The 25,946-nt window shown below is 38.1% G+C and overlaps 2 protein-coding genes across 2 annotated transcripts; both read right to left on the reverse strand.

Annotated features, from left to right (window-relative positions):
- Positions 1-3,863: 3,863 nt before the first annotated feature.
- On the reverse strand, positions 3,864-4,641 carry LOC123413268 (probable E3 ubiquitin-protein ligase ATL44). The gene has a single exon (XM_045106207.1). The coding sequence runs from the start codon at positions 4,598-4,600 to the stop codon at positions 3,947-3,949; it is 654 nt and encodes a 217-aa protein (XP_044962142.1). The 5' UTR covers positions 4,601-4,641; the 3' UTR covers positions 3,864-3,946.
- An 18,989-nt stretch (positions 4,642-23,630) lies between these two features.
- LOC123412379 (probable E3 ubiquitin-protein ligase ATL44) lies at positions 23,631-24,408 on the reverse strand. The gene has a single exon (XM_045105325.1). The coding sequence runs from the start codon at positions 24,365-24,367 to the stop codon at positions 23,714-23,716; it is 654 nt and encodes a 217-aa protein (XP_044961260.1). The 5' UTR covers positions 24,368-24,408; the 3' UTR covers positions 23,631-23,713.
- Between the last annotated feature and the right edge of the window lie 1,538 nt (positions 24,409-25,946).

Consider the following 25,946-nt stretch of genomic DNA (forward strand, 5'->3'; position numbering starts at 1 on the left):
TAAGTTAAAAACGGTAAATAATATTGATAGAGAAATCCTTGCAGTTGTAAATGCAATAAATGCTTTTAGGTTATATCTAGGATTCAAAGAATTTACAGTGCGAACTGATTGTGAAGCCATATGTCGATATTATAATAAAATTAATAGTAAGAAAAGTTCAACCAGAAGATGGGTCTTATTTGAAGACACCATAGCTGGGAATGGTTATAAAGTTATTTTTGAGCATATTAAGGGAAAAGATAATACTTTACCTGACATATTTTCTCGTGCATCAAATTTGCAGAAATGAAGAAAGGATTATTCCCCACCAGGGACGAATGCTTCTTCTTTGGAGAGGAGAACAGGCTGAAGATATTTCAGCCAAATACCTTCAATTTCAAGCCAAAGGCCCATATCAAGCTTGATGAAATTCAGAGGTGCATACTGGACAATTTCTGGTTCCAATATACCAATAAGAGAGATGAAAAAGGATATATGCTATCAATTCTAAATAGCTTGGCAGAATATTTTAACCAAATGAATATGAAGGCGGCAAAACTAGAAAGGGCTGAAATACAAAAAGGAGAAATATTATATGTTTTATTTGACGGAAATAAACCCGGAATATATTTGACATGGGAAGACATCATGATAGAGAAACTAGATGCAAAACGAATGGGACAAGACTTAACATTCAAAAAATATGAAGGTATTGATGAGGCCTTGTTTTGGGCAAGAAAAATGATAGGGGAAAACTATTATATTGACCCCAAGGCTAAAGATTATATCCAGAAGAGAAAGAATGCAGATAACAATGCATCTAATATGCCAATATTTAAAATAACCAAGGGAGAATCATCAGGAAAGAATATAAAGGAAGAAGGTTCTCCAAAAAATTATACATATAAAGAATGCCTTCTCAAGGGCCTAGACCCTTTGGATAGTGAATATATAGATCAAGAAATGGACAAAAGATTTGAAGAATTGTCAAAAATAATGAAGAAAGAAATAAAGGAAGAGATATTAGAAGAAATAAGGGTTGAAATGAAAATAAGATTTGAAGATATAAAGAAAGAATGTGATACGAAGTATGATTTCCATCTCTTAGATGAGGATCATATGGATATCGCAGGGCATGGGCAGCCACCTGAGTAACACCCAACTTCAAATGTCACTGAATTTGAATTGATATTACTATCAATCATTCGGGCGCGGAGGACATATACTCCGACTGAATGCTGATAGGAATTTAGAATCTTAGTGTATATTGATATGAAATATCAATTATATGGGCAAGGAAGACCCCCCTCAAAAAAAAATGCAGCATGTATGCGTACGCATATCAATAGCCAATGCACACACATGTGCATGTTTCCAGCCAAGTATGCCCGCATACACATATCAGCAGGCAGTGTACGGGCACATGCATATCCAAAGATTGTAATATTCCTGAAGATTAAAGTCCAAGACAAAATCATGACGAAGAAGAAAATCAAAAAAGAAGACAATGCCACCTCCATTGGCAGCCAAGACACGGTGTGCAAACCTCTCCAACATGCACTCAATACCCTAGAAAGAAGGGCTATAATGGCTACAAAGCCTATAAAGCCTAGAAGGCCTAAAAACTAGGTGCATGATGGATAAGGAGAAAGAAGGAGGAAATAATAGAGGAGCCTTCTCCCGGAAGCCATCCAAGAGGTGCTCTCTTGCCTATAAAAGGAGGAGTCTTGCTGCGAAGAGAGACACCAGACGGAGAAGAACCAGCCACATATAGAGCACAGAGTTGCAACTCAGCTAGCAAGCTCTTTGCTCAAGTAGTAGTCGTAGTAGTACTTCCTCATCGTGTAATAAAGAGCTACAATATTTAGAGCATTTGTAAGCTCGCGAAGGTAGTTAGAAGGTAATTTCTTTATCCTTGTGTAAACCCTTCGGGGGTTCCCGAAAGGGAAAACCATATGCAAATTATGTTGTGGAAATGATGTAATTCGTGTTTTCACTTGGTATTTTATTTTTGAATTTATGGAACGAGTTCTTATGCTAGGGATCCTATAGGAGAAAACTCTGCCGGTAGTTCTCTGTGTAGCCTTTTATGGCATTTGAATGAGAACCTTATGGCCGTAGAGAAGTGTTCACTTCGGGTGGAACTGCCTGGGAAGACGATAGGAATTTACTCCATAAATTTGCAACTAAAACATCAAGTGAACAAACTTAGCTACATCTGAAACAACATAATGATAAATATGGTGAGTACTGAGTAGGATATTACACCACTGCGTATACCTCAGTCGTCTTGTTGGCCTCGACAGCCCCTCAAAGATCCTGCAATATAAGCGAAATAATTTAAAAACACTTCGTGTTAAAATAATATAAAATAAATAAATAACTTTGTATTTACTTTAATAACGCGTATACGTAATCACGTATATCAACATTAAAACCTGAATTTGTAACTTAATTTAGTTTAGATTAATTTTAAATATTTTAATTATTCCGAATATTTTAATTATTCCGAATATTTTAGATATTCCGTATATTTGGTATCAGGTCCAGCGTTTTAAACATTGATAGGTTAAAGTATTTAAATTTAGAAGTTAGCGCAGGTAAGGTAATAAATACTAAAGAGAATATTAATATAAGGTGCAGAATAAATCCTTCTGAAGAGCATACGTGGCATACATCTCATAGCCAGCTAAATACAATTGTCGATTTGATATATAACTTTTACATATCTTGGGGGAAAAGACAAGATAATTTAGACCAAAAATTTGAGAGTTTATCCAAAGAATACCAAAAGCTTGCGGATAAATATTCTGGTCTGAACAATAAAATCGATCTCGCCTTACATAAGCTAGAAGAAGCAAAGGTCAGGCAGAACGTACTTTGCAAGAATAACGATTATATTAAAGAAGAAGTGTTGTCAATTGGCCGTTACCTAAGTAAAGGCAAAGACTCACTCCCTAGTTCCAATTTTTCTAGTTAACTTTTGGAAGGGATCGTTACTTCATTAGAGATCGTTATTTACCTCTCTGGTTAAAGATCATAGTGTAGCAGTTTAACTGGACATGATCCAAAATTAGGTGTGTCAAACGGTTTGTCTAATATCGGGAATGAACACATGATCTTCAGTTAATATATGCTACTTTATAATTTAATTTAATTTATCTTTTTATTTTTTTATCTTGTGTTTTAATAATACAGATTTACGTCATAATGGAAACATTAGTGCGGTTTATATAATTGCTAGTTAACTTATTTTTTTAATGAGATAGGGCCCCATTTTTCAATTTCGCACAGGGCCTCGGATTTTGCGAGCCCGGCCCTGCTTCCTTTTGAAACCGGTGTTTCTTTTGAAAATAATTGGATGCCTCTATAGATTCCCTCTCTTTGAAGTTCATATAAATCAAATATTATTAATCCAAAGCTATTCTTGTTCTAACCAAACGACAACACATTCCCACTCATGTTCATGAATTCATTGCTAGAAGATCTTCACGAAGGAGGAGCTGACATTTCTTAAGTACATGGATACCTTCCGCAGAGCTTGCATCAGAGCCTAAGTTAAAATTTAAGCAATACAGGTCTTACTTTAAAGGGGATCCACAAAAATGAATGTGATCAAATACATTGGATTGACAATGACTTAGTAGATGCTCACGACGAACATTGAAGCACAATAACAATAGGGACTTCTCTTTCGTCGGGAAAAAAAGACAATACGGACTGTTTCGTTCTTAGCGGGGAAAACATTTGGAACCTGATTAATTAATTGATTTGGAGCTGACAAGTCCGAAGTTTTTTTTTTAACACTGCAAGTTCGAAGTTATTAATACTAGTAGTACTCCCTCCATCCCATACTAGTGGTCGCTAATTTCATACAACCTGCACTCCCACTAAATTAGCAACAACTAATATGGAACTGAGTAAGTACCCAAAAAAACACAAGAAGATGAATGGATAAGATAAAAAGCTACGGCAATAACGTGCTATCCCCACCACCAGCCGGCGCTGCCACCTCGCCGCACCTCCCGCACCTCGTATTCGCCGCAGCCACCACGACAACCACCGTTGGCGTCACCAGTGGCTGAGCCGGTGTGGCGACGATGGGGGCGCGGCAGGACGGGCAGGTGCCGCACGTTCGGAGCCAGGCGTCGACGCAGACCACATGGAAGTTGTGGCCGCAACGCGGGAGCACGCGCACACTCTCTCCGTCGGTGAATTCTGCCAGGCATATCGCGCACTCCAACGGCGATGAGCATGCCGCCGCCGTTGATGATGATGATGAAGACTTCGGTGAGGCGTCGGCCGCAGCGAAGGAGACGGTGGGGAGCGCGTCGATGGCCTTCTTCTTGAGGCCCTTCGGGGATTGGTTGGCGGAGGAAGAGGAGCTGGAGCGTCGGGGTCGGCATGCGCATCGGGAGACAAGTGCGAGGCCGAGGATGCAGACGAGAGCGCAGAGCAGAGACGCTAAGATGACCGCCATGTCTGAGTCCACCGCCATCGCCGGCGCCGGCTGTTGGTGCTCCGGCAGAGGCGGCGGCAGCGGGGAAGGCGATGGAGACTGTTTGCTGGGGCCGGCTGTGACATCCCTGGCGCGGTGTAGGAGGCTCGCCGAAGAGCGCATGGTGTTGCGGCTAGGAGCTTTGAATGGTGCGGATGCGTGCGTGTGAGTTTTGATCGTGTGTGTGATACGCTGCGCGCGCATGACGTTTTATAGCGTGGAAGGTCAATGCATGCCACTTTAGGATATTTGTCTCTGCATGCGTGGCAACCTTTTTGGATTATTATATCCTTCTGGTTTGGTATCCCACTACGTGGAAAGCAAGCAGTAGCACAAGAATCTTGTGCTCAGTGATATTGATAAGTGGTAAAGGAAAATAACAGTATCAGTATAGTAACTAAACGTCTAATTAGAGAGCAACCACAATGTGTGTAAAAGCATGAGACATGCTTTAGCTCTTTTTCCTTGTTCTTTGCTCCCAAGGGAAAGGGAAAAGTTCTGGTGCCAAGCATTTTTTGTTATTATAAAGTAAAGGAAGGAAAAGAGGTATATAGGCCTCTTTTGATTAAAATCTTGTGGCAATCTTCTTTTATATTCTTCTTTCCGTATTCATCGTTGATTACTGTACTTTAAGCAAAGGGGGTGAAAATGGATAAAAATTTGGTTTTATTAGGAGGCAGTCCGTGTAAGAAAGGCTAACATGTCTATTCATGGTCCGGTATGGTGGATCCTATGCATGCAATTCTTTGTTCGTCAACAAAATGCTGAGAAAATAGCACTTACGAACATACATATAATTCATAGTCCAAAATGGTGAAGTAATGGTACATACAATTCGCGCCTTTAGATCGTGCTTTTGTCAAAGGTGAAAGTGAGATATGAAAGAGCTCGATGTTTTCACCCACATGAGCAAGACAACCCACGGGGAAAACAATGCAAAATGTGTGCAGTGCACAGACCTAGCTATCGTCTACCAGCCCAGCCCGAGATCCATATATACCATGCGCGTTGAGGTGATCTATATATTCTACTATCACTAATTAAGATATCTTCACGTGCGCATCCATATATATCAACACTTTCATGCGCCGGAGTATCACTAATTAAGATATACGTGCATGATCCACCCACCCATCCAGAGTTAGTGCCAGGACTCACTGTCAAGGATTATATCGTGTTACCTGTCCTTACATGGCGAAGAAAAGCGGAAAGGAAAATGAGATAAAAGTGGAATATATAATATAACTCCTTCCTCTTGCTCTTACTTTTGTTATCTTAACGACAACACTTCGATGATAATGATATCTTCACGAGAACACTTTGACTTATCCGACGACGAATTCTCAGCTCATGCAATGAAAACAAAGCTTAATTAATTTGCCGAAGAAATTGTTTTGTGGTACATATATATGTGTGTGTATATAGAATTGCCCACCAAAGACCTGGTGCGTAAAGCTATCCCAGTTGATGGATCGATCGGCCGCTTTTGATTCAAACATTTCTTTCCGGCGGGCCGGTCGCCAATTCCGGCGCAAGCTTGACGTTAAATATAGCAAATAAACACGGAGAGAAACATGCATGCAAGTTGCAAGATCTTTTGACATAATTAACCGGTCGATTATCGTGTTGGTCGTGGAAAGCAGCGCGAATGATCGTTTAATTATACTCCGTACTATCTGAATGGAGCCCGTGCTATCAGTTAGGTTGTCTTTGCTTGTCAGTTATACTATATATCTGCCTTTGCCAATTAGTCCAGTGCATGAACGACTTTTAGTAGTGCATGTGATGCAAGTAGTAGGAGTATATGCAACTGCATGTCGATCAGTCACGCGGGAACATTGATTCATATACAAGAACCCGGTTAGATGCACTGCAAATGCACGATACACACATACATGCATGCTCTGGTCCCCAACATCCAACCAGCCACGGACACATTCCAATCACCAGATGAGATGATGAATCTTGTGGTGGGGAGCGGGGATTAAGGTGAACCTTTGAGACAACAAGCTATACAAATCTTTTTCATCATCTTATCTCCACAATTAGCTGGCCACCCACCTTTGCTAAAAGGGCTCCCCGTGCCTATGCTCTTCCACATAAATGCCCATAGGTTCTCTCGAATATATGTGTGTGTATCAGTGGTGCAAGCAAGCACATGGTTTTCTTGTTCGCATCGCCTCAATCTAATTCATCCCGGTCGAATTGAAACCTTACCTGGTCGCGGAGAGAGCTTTTCGCGGGCACTTCATTAGTTTTCCCTTAATAGCCAACAACCTTTCTGGTACCGAGAGGTGAGGGAACCATGGATGAACGTTCGGTTTCAAATGTTTATGTGTTCTCAACACGCGTCCTTGAATTTCTCTGCAAAACTCTAGAAAGCACCACACGGGAAATAACATGAGGAGAGATAGCCACGTAAGAGCACCAGAGCATAACATGTACCACTGTTTAAACCAGGGCCTCCGTACGACCGTGTGATGAATGGTTAAACATTTGTTAACAAATTTTGGCGCCAAATTCAAGCAATCAAACAGCGTACTCCATTGGCTTCCATTTAATTCATTTTTTTGGCGATAAACCTGCTTCTAGTCGATGATTCCTCCACGGGAGTAAAGAAGCACAGAAAAGAAGCTAGGAGGAGTTTTCTGTTTTTAGGGAAGCTAGAGGAGGAGTTGAGTACGAAAGTCCCTGTTCATTGCATTCTGCGGCAGAAATAACATATAAAAAAAGATGTGACCCGGAAAAATGATAAAGCAGCATGTTGATGATTTGGTGACAAGATCCTCACAAAATTATAAACTCTAGATTTTTATACCAAATGATGAAGTGGAAACTACTGCCAAGATATTTTCGAGGCCATGTGCTTTAGAGATCTCTAAAATGCTATATAATGATAGAAACAAAGATATATACACTATTCATATGAGTATCCCCAAATAATCCGCTAAAAAAACTTGCAATCTTGCATTTCTTCGCACTTGAATTTAAATATCTATTTAAGACGCAAGGTACTGGATTTTTTAAAAATTTATAAGTTTCATTACAAATACAGTTCGCATGAAAAGTTTTAAAGATAGACTTTACAACTCGAGCATATCGAGCAATATATTAATCTAATTAATTATTATATCCAAATCTCAAGATCAAATAATAAGTATAAATGTTTGATATAAATATTGAGTAGCAGCATGAGTTCATGCGGAAGCAATGTAGTGATATAGTTAAACAAGTTGGCAAACTATTTGATTGGAAAGATGCAAAATTGTGGCACTATGAGAATACAACAAAAGATGCTAAAAATGTGAAAAACAAAAACCAGCAAAACTAGACTAGCAATGTAAGATGAAGTTGGAGATGTAGAAAATGAGAATGACAAAAGAGAAGAGTTGCATCCATACTTCTCAGGCATCAATTATATATCAGTAAATTTAGATAGATCATGATTTGAGTTCTGACCATGTCGGCGATGGTGTAAGGAGCGGTGGCCCCTGAACAGTTAGGGCCCGTGTGGTAGTGGCGGGCGACAGCATGGTCCATGCATGTCATATTTGTCTCCGCATGCCTGACAACTTTGTTTGATTATTATATCCTTCTGGTTTGGTATACCACTACTATGTGAAAACTAAGCACAGGAGAAGAATCTACTCACATTATTGTGCTAAGTGGTAGTGATCAATGGTAAAAAATAATATAGTAATAGTAAATAAAAGTCTAGTTAGAGACCAACCACAATATGTGTAAAAGGATAAGGCATGCTTTAGTTCTTTTAGCTTATGCTTTCCTCACAAAGGGAAATTTCTTGTGCCAAGCTTTTTTGTTATTGCAAAGTGAAGGAGGAAAAGAGGTATATTTGAGGGCCCTTTTGAATAAAATCTTGTGGTGATCTTTTTCTGATATTCCTCTTGCCTTATCCACCATTAGTTATGATTTTTTTTATTACGGGGCTGTGTAAAAATGGCTTTCATGTCTATTTGTGGTACGAAATGTTGGATCATATGCATAATTCTTTGTTCGAAGAACAAAAATGTGGACACAATAGCATTTACAAAGGTACATACAATTCACGGTCCACAATGGTGAAGAAATGACACGTGCGATTTCGTTTCATGAAACTTCCCTAGAAAATATACAGACAAATAATGATCGAAAACACGAAAATAGTCATGTAAGCAAAATCAGCGAAACGGATGACTAAGGAGTAAGTAATGCATGCAATATTTGGTATTATTCGTTGTAGTAATACCAAACGTGTGGATAGGAGAAACTAGCGGGCAGTGCGCGGTGGCACGCCGCGCCACATCAACTATTCAACTATATATTTTTTTTTAGTATTGCTAAGTTGACCCAAGACTTTTTTGTGGCAAAAGTTGTTCATAAAAGAAAACCGAACCTATGAACCCAAATGGACCAACCTGCTACTGTCGCCCCTAGGCGATTCCTATGGTGCATATGGGCCTCCTCAGGAGGCCACCTCTCTATAGACTCTGGAAGTGCGATGAAATACTCTTGTTTTTTGGAAGAGTAAGCTGAGATACTTTAATCGTTGAAGTGGGAAGATGTCCAATATATTGTCCTTAGTTGAGCAAAGGATCTATATTAACCAAACCTGTTTATGATGAAGCATATCAGTACTAACTCTGCATCAAACCAAGAATTGATCAATCAGTTGTGAGTAGCAAATTCACTGTCAATCTCATATATTCATCTAATCTAAAATGAAGTAAGTGTCCACGAAACCAAGCAAAGAAATAGTACATGCTCATCTTAGATTTTTTTTCTGGAATTTTTTTAGAGTTGATTTTGATACTCGAACATTGACCTAGGATGGCTTCGGCGCTAACCTTCAACTATATGTGTTAAATATATAGAGAGATATTTTAAAAATCGAGGAGACTTGTGGATCGATCAATCTTGTTCATGAACAACGAAAGCTAGCTAGTTTTGTAGGCGAGCAAGATCGTACAATCTGCCAAAAATGTACTCCATCGGTTTCGTAATAATTGTCGTTGGGGAGATTTTCGGACCAGGTGAAAATAATCTTTGCATGTTTTATGTACCTTTTATATCTTTTTTGGGACTAACTTATTAATTCAGTGCCAAGTGCCAGTTCCTGTTTTTCTGTGTTTTTGGCTCTTTTCAGATCTGATTTTGGAACGGAGTCCAAACGGAGTAAAATCCCCGAAATGATTTTTTCCCGAACGGAAGAAGATCATGGGGCCTGTGGGCCAAGCCAGGAGGGCTCCAGGGAGCCCACAAGCCCCCACTCTGCCACCAGGGGGAGGCGGCGGTGGCAGGGCTTGTGGCTACCCTGGCGCCCCCCTGACCTAGATCTTTGGCCTATATATTCCCTAAAATACAGCAAAAAATCAGGGGAGCCTCGAAAATACTTTTCCGCCGCCGCAAGCTTCCGTTTCCGCGAGATCTCATCTGGAGACCCTTCCCGGCGCCCTGCCGGAGGGGACTTTGGAGTTGGAGGGCTTCTTCATCATCATCATCGCCCCTCCAATGACTCGTGAGTAGTTCACTTCAGACCTACGGGCCCGTAGTTAGTAGCTAGATGGCTTATTCTCTCTCTTAGATCTTCAATACAAAGTTCTCCATGATCTTCATGGAAATCTATCCGATGTAATCTTCTTTGGCGGTGTGTTTGTCGAGATCCGATGAATTGTGGATTTGTGATCAGATTATCTATGATATATATTTGAGTCTTTGCTGATTTCTTATATGCATGATTTGATATCCTTGTAAGTCTCTCCGAGTCTTGGGTTTTGTTTGGCCAACTAGATCTATGATTCTTGCAATGGAAGAAGTGCTTGGTTTTGGGTTCTTACCATGTGGTGACCTTTCCCAGTGACAGTAGGGGCAGCAAGGCACACATTAAGTAGTTGCCATCAAGGGTAACAAGGTGGGCTATGTCGTTGATATGAGATTGTCCATCTACATCATGTCATCTTGCTTAAGGCGTTACTCTGTTCTTTTGAACTTAATACACTAGATCCATGCTGGATAGCGGTCGACGTGTGGAGTAATAGTAGTAGATGCAGACAGTATCGGTCTACTTGTTTTGGACGTGATGCCTATAGATATAATCATTGCCATAGATGACGTCACGACTTTGCGAGGTTCTATCAATTGCTCGACAGTAATTTGTTTACCCACCGTCTACTTGATTTCATGAAAGAAGCCACTAGTAAACACTATGTCCCTCGGGTCTATTCACATCTATCGTTTACACCTCCGCTTTTACTTTGCTTTGTTACTTTGTTGCTTTCAGATCTCACCTTGCGAACAATCTATAAGGGATTGACAACCCCTTTATAGTGTTGGGAGCAGGTTCTTTGTGTTTGTGCAGGCACTTGTGATACTCCTTCACTGGATCGATACCTTGGTTCTCAAAACTGAGGGAAATACTTACCACCGCTACGCTACATCACCCTTTCCGCTTTGAGGGAACACCAACGCAAGGCTCCAAGGCCGCGGGGAAATCCTTTGCATATTTGCCTAGGAAGTCCCTAAAGGCGTAGTCGTAGCAGAAGGATTCCTGGTGCCGTTGTTGAGGAGAATCAAGACAAGAATAGTCTCCCGTCAGCACGTCTTTCTGGCGTCGTTGGAAGGTCTTTTGTTGCAGTAGCAGAAGTATTTCTGGCGCCATTTCCGGGGAAGGAGAGATCTATCCAAGTAGGTCTCACAAACTCATCTCCTGCATTTACTTTTTTGCCAGTTGCCTCTAGTTTTCCTCTCCCCCACTTCACATTTTCCGTTTTCATTTGCCTTTCTCCTTTGATGTGTTCTTTTGCCTTTGCCGTTTTCCTTTGCCGGTTTTCTTGCTTGCTTGTGTGCTTGTTGAAGTCATCATGGCTGAAAACACCAAACTTTGCGACTTCTCGAGCACTAGTAATAATGATTTTATTAGTACTCCGATTGCTCCCGCCACTAGTGCAGAATCATATGAAATCAATGCAGCTTTGCTAAATCTTGTTATGAAAGAGCAATTCTCTGGCCTTCCTAGTGAAGATGCCGCATCCCATCTCAATACCTTCATTGAGCTTTGTGATATGCAAAAGAAAAGAGATGTGGATAATGACGTGATTAAGTTGAAACTTTTTCCTTTCTCGTTGCGAGATCGCGCAAAAACTTGGTTTTCTTCTTTGCCTAAAAATAGTATCGATTCTTGGGATAAGTGCAAAGATGCTTACATATCCAAGTATTTTCCGCCGGCTAAGATCATCTCCTTACGTAACGATATCATGAATTTCAAGCAACTTGATCATGAACACGTTGCACAATCTTGGGAGAGGATGAAGCTTATGATTAGAATACTTGTCTAAGCATTACATAATAATAGCTAGCACAGATATATATACAAGTGTTCGCCGTTGTGAACACTACTCATCTGAATCAGAAAGTCCCCAAACTGGTGGTGCTGGTGCTGGTGCTGGTGCGAGGTGACGCTGGCCATAGTTCATGATTCGAATCTTGCGGTACAACTCGTTTGCAATGTATGCATCTTTTGCTGCATGCTCAATGTTGATAACATCAAGTGGGGTCCTCTCCCACTTTTTGTGCTGATACTTTGGAAATTTGGTCTTCATATCGGCGTACTCCTCGTCGATCAAGGCGACTGTCATATGAGCCATCGAAGTCCTCTCATGTTCAAACCTGAATTTGTCTTGGATATCAATATGGCAGTCAGCTGGTATCTCAATACCGAAGATGTGTCTCATCTTGAGCTTATCGTTCTTATATCAACACTAGCAAAATGTATGCCGCTGCGAAGGAAGTGCATGAGTTCTGGACAATGATTGTCACTACTACAACATCAACAAATTAAAATGGAATAAATGTTACATACTGCTGTAACAAGAAAAATTATTTCACTACAACTAAAGAGAAATTGATCTTTAGGATTCAAATGGAACATATTATTGTCCTATGCAATTTTCATATCGTATGAATTGATCAAGAAACCCTAAATCAACTATGACATATACATATAGATATATATATATAGATATATATATATATATATATATATATATATATATATATATATATATATATATATATATATATATATGTTCTCCCACGGTTTTGCCAATATGCAACAAGGAAAATTGTTTCACTACAACTTAAGAGAAATTGATCTGTAGGATTCAAATGGAACATATTGCTATCCTATGCAATTTTCATATCCTATTTATTGATCAAGAAACCCTAAATTAACTATGACATATATATACATATATATATATATATATATATATATATATATATATATATATATATATATATATATATATATATGGCGCGGAGGACATATACTCCGACTGAATGCTGATAGGAATTTAGAATCTTAGTGTATATTGATATGAAATATCAATTATATGGGCAGGGAAGACCCCCCTCAAAAAAAATGCAGCATGTATGCGTACGCATATCAATAGCCAATGCACACACATGTGCATGTTTCCAGCCAAGTATGCCCGCATACACATATCAGCAGGCAGTGTACGGGCACATGCATATCCAAAGATTGTAATATTCCTGAAGATTAAAGTCCAAGACAAAATCATGACGAAGAAGAAAATCAAAAAAGAAGACAATGCCACCTCCATTGGCAGCCAAGACACGGTGTGCAAACCTCTCCAACATGCACTCAATACCCTAGAAAGAAGGGCTATAATGGCTACAAAGCCTATAAAGCCTAGAAGGCCTAAAAACTAGGTGCATGATGGATAAGGAGAAAGAAGGAGGAAATAATAGAGGAGCCTTCTCCCGGAAGCCATCCAAGAGGTGCTCTCTTGCCTATAAAAGGAGGAGTCTTGCTGCGAAGAGAGACACCAGACGGAGAAGAACCAGCCACAGATAGAGCACAGAGTTGCAACTCAGCTAGCAAGCTCTTTGCTCAAGTAGTAGTAGTAGTAGTACTTCCTCATCGTGTAATAAAGAGCTACAATATTTAGAGCATTTGTAAGCTCGCGAAGGTAGTTAGAAGGTAATTTCTTTATCCTTGTGTAAACCCTTCGGGGGTTCCCGAAAGGGAAAACCATATGCAAATTATGTTGTGGAAATGATGTAGTTTCGTGTTTTCACTTGGTATTTTATTTTTGAATTTATGGAACGAGTTCTTATGCTAGGGATCCTATAGGAGAAAACTCTGCCGGTAGTTCTCTGTGTAGCCTTTTATGGCATTTGAATGAGAACCTTATGGTCGTAGAGAAGTGTTCACTTCGGGTGGAACTGCCTGGGAAGACGATAGGAATTTACTCCATAAATTTGCAACTAAAACATCAAGTGAACAAACTTAACTACATCTGAAACAACATAATGATAAATATGGTGAGTACTGAGTAGGATATTACACCACTGCGTACACCTCAGTCGTCTTGTTGGCCTCGACAGCCCCTCAAAGATCCTGCAATATAAGCGAAATAATTTAAAAACACTTCGTGTTAAAATAATATAAAATAAATAAATAACTTTGTATTTACTTTAATAACGCGTATACATAATCACGTATATCAACATTAAAACCTGAATTTGTAACTTAATTTAGTTTAGATTAATTTTAAATATTTTAATTATTCCGAATATTTTAATTATTCCGAATATTTTAGATATTCCGTATATTTGGTATCAGGTCCAGCGTTTTAAACATTGATAGGTTAAAGTATTTAAATTTAGAAGTTAGCGCAGGTAAGGTAATAAATACTAAAGAGAATATTAATATAAGGTGCAGAATAAATCCTTCTGAAGAGCATACGTGGCATACATCTCATAGCCAGCTAAATACAATTGTCGATTTGATATATAACTTTTACATATCTTGGGGGAAAAGACAAGATAATTTAGACCAAAAATTTGAGAGTTTATCCAAAGAATACCAAAAGCTTGCGGATAAATATTCTGGTCTGAACAATAAAATCGATCTCGCCTTACATAAGCTAGAAGAAGCAAAGGTCAGGCAGAACGTACTTTGCAAGAATAACGATTATATTAAAGAAGAAGTGTTGTCAATTGGCCGTTACCTAAGTAAAGGCAAAGACTCACTCCCTCGCACAGAAGCAAGACAAGATATACTTGATATAAAGAAGTTGCTGCAAGAAGTTAAAACTTTGATTGTCTCATAATTATATGACTGAATATAGCCAAGCATTAAACGAAGTAGCCAAATACTTGTCACCTCCTGTAGGATTTTCTGATCACGACTCACCAAAAGAAGACTCTAAAATTATAATAAGACAAAATAATACAATTCTTCAGCTATTAATTCAAGTTTTAGACAAGCTAAAAAGTGTCCAAAACAACAAAGAAATTGTGCTATCGTCATCTGGAATCGTAACATCATCAAGAAATATTAATTCAGAAAAATGGACATATCTAAAGGCTTCCTTAGAAGAGATAAAACCCTCCAGTTAGTAAGGCAAGACTCAAGACCACTCGCAATGAAGCATAGATTATCATGTAAAGCCGATGATATTGATAGTATTGAAGAAGTTATAGATATTCAGAGAGACCTCGAAAGATATCAAAAGGATACCCTAAGAAAAATAAAACCGCAACAGGTATATCACATGGGTATGTTTGAGAGTAAGAGCGGGTTATACCGAATATCAAGAGAAGTAGAACTAAGTGTGTTAACACACCCAGTTGATTTAAGAATAGTAAGCAAAAATATTGAAAATGAACTAAAATATTGTGGTTACAAATATATTCATCAAGGTATGTATATTATAGGAGTTAAAGGTATGACAAGAAAGAAATTAGGAGCAAAGGTGCTTATAACTCTATTAGACCGAAGGTGGGAATCAGTAGATAAAGCAGCATTAGGATTTTTAGAAGGAGACATGAATGAAAATAGGTTAATAACCTATATAGCTCCAGACCTAATGATGCCTGTAAAAGAATTTATTGAAAAAATGAGTTTTGGTTTCCAAACTAAGGGATATGAAGATTTTAAAGGAACAAATTTGTTAGTAAGCATAGAATTTATAGGAAGGCTTACTAACAGAAGTAACTCTAGATATAGAGTTAATGTGAGCGATGTAATTGATAGTATGCAATCAAAGGGTATTAAATTTATGAATCCACTTAAAATTGGTTCTGAAGAAAGAGCGGGAGAAGAGTGGAAGATTGGTGAATTAATAGAGAAAAAAGAATTAAAGCAACCTGAAAACTATATAAGTTATCAAAATTGTGAAGGAAGTAGTAGCATTAGATTTATGAACTATAAATCGGCATCAATAGAAGACGCAGAATCCTTTATGTCAGAAACAGAATCTATTGACGATAAGAATAAAGGTGTGACCGAATGCATGGAAAAAGCTAATTTAGATGATGAAATAATTCACTGGGAAAATAAGCTAAAGCATATAGATTGGGAATATAAAAATTCTATGACAAAAGATTGGCCTAAGATAAGAGAAAGAGAATTGTTTATAATTACAGAAATTGCAAGGTTAAAAAAACTGAAAAATGAGAAAAAGTTGGTAACTAGTGGTTCAATTATGCCAAATACATCATCAATTGAAAGGGGAGAACATGCTGATAGTAATAATGATGCTATCACTAATAGAGATAAGAATATTGCTCAGGAAGAAGAAGTTATTAGTGAAGAAGAGCAATGGGATATAAATAATAAGTTATTACTAGAAAGTTATGAAGAGGAAGAGGAATTAGTAAAAGATATGTGGTTAGAAGATGAAAATTATAATGATTCGGAGCAGAATAGTGATTTTTATAACTCACTAGATGATGTGGGACTACAAAATTTAGACAATGCAATGGAATCTATGGAAGTAGAAAGTAGTAATAAAAGAAGAAAGGGATATGGCGAGTCTTCGGTAAAAAGAGAAGGAGAGAGAGAGAGACCTACCAGATCAGCTGGACAATGGCCTCCAGAAAAGGATGATTATCAACCTACATATATCCCTGGACAATATAGATATATGGGTGCTAAAAGAAGAGATTTTGAAAAGCCAGTGCAATTTCAAAATTATAAGAATGATGGCGCTATTTTAAACCTAGCAGCTCATGACCCTATAGATTGGCCGAATATAATCAGCATATGGAAAGGTTTAATAGTTCAAAAATATATACAAACCAGTATAATATAGGAACTAAGGTAGAAGATATGTTAACATATCTTGAAACATTTTTAGGAGAATCTGTAAAAGTTCTATGGGAACAATGGGTAGAGACATATCCTAATCAGTATGAAGAATTAAAAAGGGCCGGAAGTAACCCTAATAACTTTGCAAATGTTATTTCAAATATGATCATCGCAGAAGACCCGGAATTAGGATATACCTCACTACAAAACGAAAGGTTGAGAGAAATAGAAAAACTAACATTAACTAGCTGGAAAGGAATAAAAGAATTCTCTCAACATTATTTATATGATGCTACCACTGCGAAGCAAGGGTTTAATGTAGGTGTTGTAGAAAGATATTTTAATAAGTTGCCAGACCCTCTAGGATCCATAATATTTGAAGAATATAAAAAAGAAACAGGTGGAAACGTGGTAAATATATCTCAAGCCATAACATTTGTTTTTAAACAATTAAGAAAGGTATGTACAGGCATACAAGCCCAAAGGTCTATGAAGAAGTCAGATTACAATTTCTGCAATAACATTGTCCAAATACCGCTTACGTATGGAGAAGAAAGGCATCGGAAAAACAAATATTATAAACCACAAAGGAGAGATAATAGAAATTTTAGAACAAAGAAAAGATATTTCTTGAGAAGGTCCGATAATAGAGCCTCATTCTTGCATAAAAGAAATGTAAGAAGATATAATCCTAAAAATCATATGATAAAACATGCAGGTGTTTCATATGTAACTCTCCCGATCACTTAAGTAGAAATTGCCCTAATAAAGACCAGAAAAGGTAATCTAGCAAATATGAGGAGCAAGAGAGAGTATTAATAGTAGATAGTGTTAATGAGAATATTTTGGTATGTGATGATGAAATAAAAGACGACGAGTCAATATATTCAATCATAGAGACAGATGAAGTAGAAAATGAGACTCCAGAATATGAATCAAGCGATGATGAAATAGACCTAATTGATGAATTAGCCGGTTTAAAGATCGAAATGATGAATCAAGTAGATTGTGAACATGACTGGATTAAAGGAAAAGGGGATTATAACATAAAATGTGCTTTCTGTATATATTATCCTAGCCAAGATAATAGATTCACATGTAGTTTATGCTTAAAGCAAGCATGTACCTCCTGTCTAAAAGTCAGTAATCAAAAATGGAGACAGGAAATAGAATGGGAGCCAGAAGAAAGAATATTATCTAGCAGGGTTAGAAACTTAGAAAATAGAATAAATAAGCTAGAAGCAGAATTAGAAAAGCTAAAGGATGAATTAGAAGATAATAAAGAGCAAGATAATAAGGTTGCAAAAATCACAGAGATGAAAGAACAAATGATAACAATAAGGGATAAAAAAGGAGATAAATTAATACAATTAAAAGATGCAATAACTAGTTTTGGAAACAAATATATTGTTCGATTACCATTCAAAGAAGTGTTAGGGATAAGAATCCCAGTTAGAATAGTTCTAAAGCCAAACATTTCTTATAAAGTGTTAGCGCTACTAGATACGGGTTGCACAAAGAACATCATACATGATAAATATTTCATGAGATGTCCAGAAATAGTTGAAACTATAGATAATAATAAAGCTGAAGTATCTACCGATATGTCAGGAATAAAGAAAATCCACAACCAGTTAGCATATAATATTGAAGCATACATAAATGGCACGAAATATATAATAGATGAAATTACAATAAGAGATTTATCAGTAACAAATGATGACATGATAATAGGGTTAAGGTTTTTACAACAGTCTTTACAAACTACAATTATACATGAAGAAGGGGTTACATTTATCCCTTATCAAGATAATCTCCCATACATATCTGAAGTAAGAAAGCAAAGAAAAGCTTTGCAAAATGTAGAGATATCTAATTTGGATGGAGAATATAGTACAAGTCCAGAGGTAGCCCTTGAATTCTGTAAAGATGAAGAACTTAGTGAGACCATAGAAGAATATCATATAGAAAATACAAGTACATAATGCATAGCATTACAATCATTTTCACCAAATTGGTATAGAGACATAAAATCCAAAAAAGATATAGATAAGATAGTGCAAAGATTAGAAAACATACAAATTATAGGGGAAATACCGATGAAACATTGGGAAAGGAACTCTATAGTTTGCAAAATAAATATTATAAATCCAGACTATATCATTAAGTCAGGGCCAATAGAAGCTACTCCTAAAGATATTGAAGAGTTCAAAATGCATATTGAAGAATTATTAAAATTAAAAGCAATTAGAGAAAGTAGAAGTCCTCATAGGTCTGCTGCTTTTATAGTGAGAAATCATGCTGAAGAGGTGAGAGGTAAATCCAGAATGGTAATTAACTTTAAAAGGCTTAATGATAATACGGTAGATGATGCATACAACATACCTAATAAACAGGAATGGATCAATAGAATACAAGGAAGCAAATTTTTCTCTAAATTTGACTTAAAAGCAGGGTTTTGGCAAGTGAAAATGGCCGAAGAATCCATTCCATGGACTGCCTTTACTTGTCCGCAAGGCCATTATGAATGGCTAGTAATGCCATTGGGTCTAAAGAATGCACCTGCACTATTTCAAAGGAAAATGCAAAATATATTTAATGAGAACCAAGCCTTTATATTAGTATACGTAGATGATTTGTTAGTATTCTCAAAAACATATAAAGAGCATATAGCCCATCTCGAAGTGTTCTTTCGCAAGGTAGAACAAAATGGGCTCATATTATCAAAAAAGAAGATGGAAATTTGTAAAGAAAGAATAAATTTCCTTGGTCATGAAATAGGAGAAGGAAAAATATATTTGCAAGAACACATTGCAAAGAAAATTTTAGAGTTTCCTGATAATATGAGTGATAAAAAAGTTCTACAACAATTCTTAGGAATTGTAAACTATGCAAGAAATTACATAGATAACCTAGCAAAGCTAGCCGGACCTTTATATGCTAAATTAAGAAAGAATGGTCAGAGATATTTTAATTCTGAAGATATAAAATTAGTAAAGGCCATCAAAGAAAAAGTCAAGAATTTAAAGCCCCTAGAATTGCCTCTAGAAGATAATTATTTTATTATTGAAACAGATGCATCTAAAGTAGGATGGGGTGCTATATTAAAACAAAAACCTAATAAATATTCCCCGAAAGCAGATGAAAAAATATGTAGATATGCTTCAGGAAGTTATAAGTTAAAAACGGTAAATAATATTGATAGAGAAATCCTTGCAGTTGTAAATGCAATAAATGCTTTTAGGTTATATCTAGGATTCAAAGAATTTACAGTGCGAACTGATTGTGAAGCCATATGTCGATATTATAATAAAATTAATAGTAAGAAAAGTTCAACCAGAAGATGGGTCTTATTTGAAGACACCATAGCTGGGAATGGTTATAAAGTTATTTTTGAGCATATTAAGGGAAAAGATAATACTTTACCTGACATATTTTCTCGTGCATCAAATTTGCAGAAATGAAGAAAGGATTATTCCCCACCAGGGACGAATGCTTCTTCTTTGGAGAGGAGAACAGGCTGAAGATATTTCAGCCAAATACCTTCAATTTCAAGCCAAAGGCCCATATCAAGCTTGATGAAATTCAGAGGTGCATACTGGACAATTTCTGGTTCCAATATACCAATAAGAGAGATGAAAAAGGATATATGCTATCAATTCTAAATAGCTTGGCAGAATATTTTAACCAAATGAATATGAAGGCGGCAAAACTAGAAAGGGCTGAAATACAAAAAGGAGAAATATTATATGTTTTATTTGACGGAAATAAACCCGGAATATATTTGACATGGGAAGACATCATGATAGAGAAACTAGATGCAAAACGAATGGGACAAGACTTAACATTCAAAAAATATGAAGGTATTGATGAGGCCTTGTTTTGGGCAAGAAAAATGATAGGGGAAAACTATTATATTGACCCCAAGGCTAAAGATTATATCCAGAAGAGAAAGAATGCAGATAACAATGCATCTAATATGCCAATATTTAAAATAACCAAGGGAGAATCATCAGGAAAGAATATAAAGGAAGAAGGTTCTCCAAAAAATTATACATATAAAGAATGCCTTCTCAAGGGCCTAGACCCTTTGGATAGTGAATATATAGATCAAGAAATGGACAAAAGATTTGAAGAATTGTCAAAAATAATGAAGAAAGAAATAAAGGAAGAGATATTAGAAGAAATAAGGGTTGAAATGAAAATAAGATTTGAAGATATAAAGAAAGAATGTGATACGAAGTATGATTTCCATCTCTTAGATGAGGATCATATGGATATCGCAGGGCATGGGCAGCCACCTGAGTAACACCCAACTTCAAATGTCACTGAATTTGAATTGATATTACTATCAATCATTCGGGCGCGGAGGACATATACTCCGACTGAATGCTGATAGGAATTTAGAATCTTAGTGTATATTGATATGAAATATCAATTATATGGGCAAGGAAGACCCCCCTCAAAAAAAAATGCAGCATGTATGCGTACGCATATCAATAGCCAATGCACACACATGTGCATGTTTCCAGCCAAGTATGCCCGCATACACATATCAGCAGGCAGTGTACGGGCACATGCATATCCAAAGATTGTAATATTCCTGAAGATTAAAGTCCAAGACAAAATCATGACGAAGAAGAAAATCAAAAAAGAAGACAATGCCACCTCCATTGGCAGCCAAGACACGGTGTGCAAACCTCTCCAACATGCACTCAATACCCTAGAAAGAAGGGCTATAATGGCTACAAAGCCTATAAAGCCTAGAAGGCCTAAAAACTAGGTGCATGATGGATAAGGAGAAAGAAGGAGGAAATAATAGAGGAGCCTTCTCCCGGAAGCCATCCAAGAGGTGCTCTCTTGCCTATAAAAGGAGGAGTCTTGCTGCGAAGAGAGACACCAGACGGAGAAGAACCAGCCACATATAGAGCACAGAGTTGCAACTCAGCTAGCAAGCTCTTTGCTCAAGTAGTAGTCGTAGTAGTACTTCCTCATCGTGTAATAAAGAGCTACAATATTTAGAGCATTTGTAAGCTCGCGAAGGTAGTTAGAAGGTAATTTCTTTATCCTTGTGTAAACCCTTCGGGGGTTCCCGAAAGGGAAAACCATATGCAAATTATGTTGTGGAAATGATGTAATTCGTGTTTTCACTTGGTATTTTATTTTTGAATTTATGGAACGAGTTCTTATGCTAGGGATCCTATAGGAGAAAACTCTGCCGGTAGTTCTCTGTGTAGCCTTTTATGGCATTTGAATGAGAACCTTATGGCCGTAGAGAAGTGTTCACTTCGGGTGGAACTGCCTGGGAAGACGATAGGAATTTACTCCATAAATTTGCAACTAAAACATCAAGTGAACAAACTTAGCTACATCTGAAACAACATAATGATAAATATGGTGAGTACTGAGTAGGATATTACACCACTGCGTATACCTCAGTCGTCTTGTTGGCCTCGACAGCCCCTCAAAGATCCTGCAATATAAGCGAAATAATTTAAAAACACTTCGTGTTAAAATAATATAAAATAAATAAATAACTTTGTATTTACTTTAATAACGCGTATACGTAATCACGTATATCAACATTAAAACCTGAATTTGTAACTTAATTTAGTTTAGATTAATTTTAAATATTTTAATTATTCCGAATATTTTAATTATTCCGAATATTTTAGATATTCCGTATATTTGGTATCAGGTCCAGCGTTTTAAACATTGATAGGTTAAAGTATTTAAATTTAGAAGTTAGCGCAGGTAAGGTAATAAATACTAAAGAGAATATTAATATAAGGTGCAGAATAAATCCTTCTGAAGAGCATACGTGGCATACATCTCATAGCCAGCTAAATACAATTGTCGATTTGATATATAACTTTTACATATCTTGGGGGAAAAGACAAGATAATTTAGACCAAAAATTTGAGAGTTTATCCAAAGAATACCAAAAGCTTGCGGATAAATATTCTGGTCTGAACAATAAAATCGATCTCGCCTTACATAAGCTAGAAGAAGCAAAGGTCAGGCAGAACGTACTTTGCAAGAATAACGATTATATTAAAGAAGAAGTGTTGTCAATTGGCCGTTACCTAAGTAAAGGCAAAGACTCACTCCCTAGTTCCAATTTTTCTAGTTAACTTTTGGAAGGGATCGTTACTTCATTAGAGATCGTTATTTACCTCTCTGGTTAAAGATCATAGTGTAGCAGTTTAACTGGACATGATCCAAAATTAGGTGTGTCAAACGGTTTGTCTAATATCGGGAATGAACACATGATCTTCAGTTAATATATGCTACTTTATAATTTAATTTAATTTATCTTTTTATTTTTTTATCTTGTGTTTTAATAATACAGATTTACGTCATAATGGAAACATTAGTGCGGTTTATATAATTGCTAGTTAACTTATTTTTTTAATGAGATAGGGCCCCATTTTTCAATTTCGCACAGGGCCTCGGATTTTGCGAGCCCGGCCCTGCTTCCTTTTGAAACCGGTGTTTCTTTTGAAAATAATTGGATGCCTCTATAGATTCCCTCTCTTTGAAGTTCATATAAATCAAATATTATTAATCCAAAGCTATTCTTGTTCTAACCAAACGACAACACATTCCCACTCATGTTCATGAATTCATTGCTAGAAGATCTTCACGAAGGAGGAGCTGACATTTCTTAAGTACATGGATACCTTCCGCAGAGCTTGCATCAGAGCCTAAGTTAAAATTTAAGCAATACAGGTCTTACTTTAAAGGGGATCCACAAAAATGAATGTGATCAAATACATTGGATTGACAATGACTTAGTAGATGCTCACGACGAACATTGAAGCACAATAACAATAGGGACTTCTCTTTCGTCGGGAAAAAAAGACAATACGGACTGTTTCGTTCTTAGCGGGGAAAACATTTGGAACCTGATTAATTAATTGATTTGGAGCTGACAAGTCCGAAGTTTTTTTTTTAACACTGCAAGTTCGAAGTTATTAATACTAGTAGTACTCCCTCCATCCCATACTAGTGGTCGCTAATTTCATACAACCTGCACTCCCACTAAATTAGCAACAACTAATATGGAACTGAGTAAGTACCCAAAAAAACACAAGAAGATGAATGGATAAGATAAAAAGCTACGGCAATAACGTGCTATCCCCACCACCAGCCGGCGCTGCCACCTCGCCGCACCTCCCGCACCTCGTATTCGCCGCAGCCACCACGACAACCACCGTTGGCGTCACCAGTGGCTGAGCCGGTGTGGCGACGATGGGGGCGCGGCAGGACGGGCAGGTGCCGCACGTTCGGAGCCAGGCGTCGACGCAGACCACATGGAAGTTGTGGCCGCAACGCGGGAGCACGCGCACACTCTCTCCGTCGGTGAATTCTGCCAGGCATATCGCGCACTCCAACGGCGATGAGCATGCCGCCGCCGTTGATGATGATGATGAAGACTTCGGTGAGGCGTCGGCCGCAGCGAAGGAGACGGTGGGGAGCGCGTCGATGGCCTTCTTCTTGAGGCCCTTCGGGGATTGGTTGGCGGAGGAAGAGGAGCTGGAGCGTCGGGGTCGGCATGCGCATCGGGAGACAAGTGCGAGGCCGAGGATGCAGACGAGAGCGCAGAGCAGAGACGCTAAGATGACCGCCATGTCTGAGTCCACCGCCATCGCCGGCGCCGGCTGTTGGTGCTCCGGCAGAGGCGGCGGCAGCGGGGAAGGCGATGGAGACTGTTTGCTGGGGCCGGCTGTGACATCCCTGGCGCGGTGTAGGAGGCTCGCCGAAGAGCGCATGGTGTTGCGGCTAGGAGCTTTGAATGGTGCGGATGCGTGCGTGTGAGTTTTGATCGTGTGTGTGATACGCTGCGCGCGCATGACGTTTTATAGCGTGGAAGGTCAATGCATGCCACTTTAGGATATTTGTCTCTGCATGCGTGGCAACCTTTTTGGATTATTATATCCTTCTGGTTTGGTATCCCACTACGTGGAAAGCAAGCAGTAGCACAAGAATCTTGTGCTCAGTGATATTGATAAGTGGTAAAGGAAAATAACAGTATCAGTATAGTAACTAAACGTCTAATTAGAGAGCAACCACAATGTGTGTAAAAGCATGAGACATGCTTTAGCTCTTTTTCCTTGTTCTTTGCTCCCAAGGGAAAGGGAAAAGTTCTGGTGCCAAGCATTTTTTGTTATTATAAAGTAAAGGAAGGAAAAGAGGTATATAGGCCTCTTTTGATTAAAATCTTGTGGCAATCTTCTTTTATATTCTTCTTTCCGTATTCATCGTTGATTACTGTACTTTAAGCAAAGGGGGTGAAAATGGATAAAAATTTGGTTTTATTAGGAGGCAGTCCGTGTAAGAAAGGCTAACATGTCTATTCATGGTCCGGTATGGTGGATCCTATGCATGCAATTCTTTGTTCGTCAACAAAATGCTGAGAAAATAGCACTTACGAACATACATATAATTCATAGTCCAAAATGGTGAAGTAATGGTACATACAATTCGCGCCTTTAGATCGTGCTTTTGTCAAAGGTGAAAGTGAGATATGAAAGAGCTCGATGTTTTCACCCACATGAGCAAGACAACCCACGGGGAAAACAATGCAAAATGTGTGCAGTGCACAGACCTAGCTATCGTCTACCAGCCCAGCCCGAGATCCATATATACCATGCGCGTTGAGGTGATCTATATATTCTACTATCACTAATTAAGATATCTTCACGTGCGCATCCATATATATCAACACTTTCATGCGCCGGAGTATCACTAATTAAGATATACGTGCATGATCCACCCACCCATCCAGAGTTAGTGCCAGGACTCACTGTCAAGGATTATATCGTGTTACCTGTCCTTACATGGCGAAGAAAAGCGGAAAGGAAAATGAGATAAAAGTGGAATATATAATATAACTCCTTCCTCTTGCTCTTACTTTTGTTATCTTAACGACAACACTTCGATGATAATGATATCTTCACGAGAACACTTTGACTTATCCGACGACGAATTCTCAGCTCATGCAATGAAAACAAAGCTTAATTAATTTGCCGAAGAAATTGTTTTGTGGTACATATATATGTGTGTGTATATAGAATTGCCCACCAAAGACCTGGTGCGTAAAGCTATCCCAGTTGATGGATCGATCGGCCGCTTTTGATTCAAACATTTCTTTCCGGCGGGCCGGTCGCCAATTCCGGCGCAAGCTTGACGTTAAATATAGCAAATAAACACGGAGAGAAACATGCATGCAAGTTGCAAGATCTTTTGACATAATTAACCGGTCGATTATCGTGTTGGTCGTGGAAAGCAGCGCGAATGATCGTTTAATTATACTCCGTACTATCTGAATGGAGCCCGTGCTATCAGTTA

Source organism: Hordeum vulgare, chromosome 7H (genome assembly GCF_904849725.1).
Source record: "Hordeum vulgare subsp. vulgare chromosome 7H, MorexV3_pseudomolecules_assembly, whole genome shotgun sequence".
Classification (NCBI taxonomy): Eukaryota; Viridiplantae; Streptophyta; class Magnoliopsida; order Poales; family Poaceae; genus Hordeum; species Hordeum vulgare.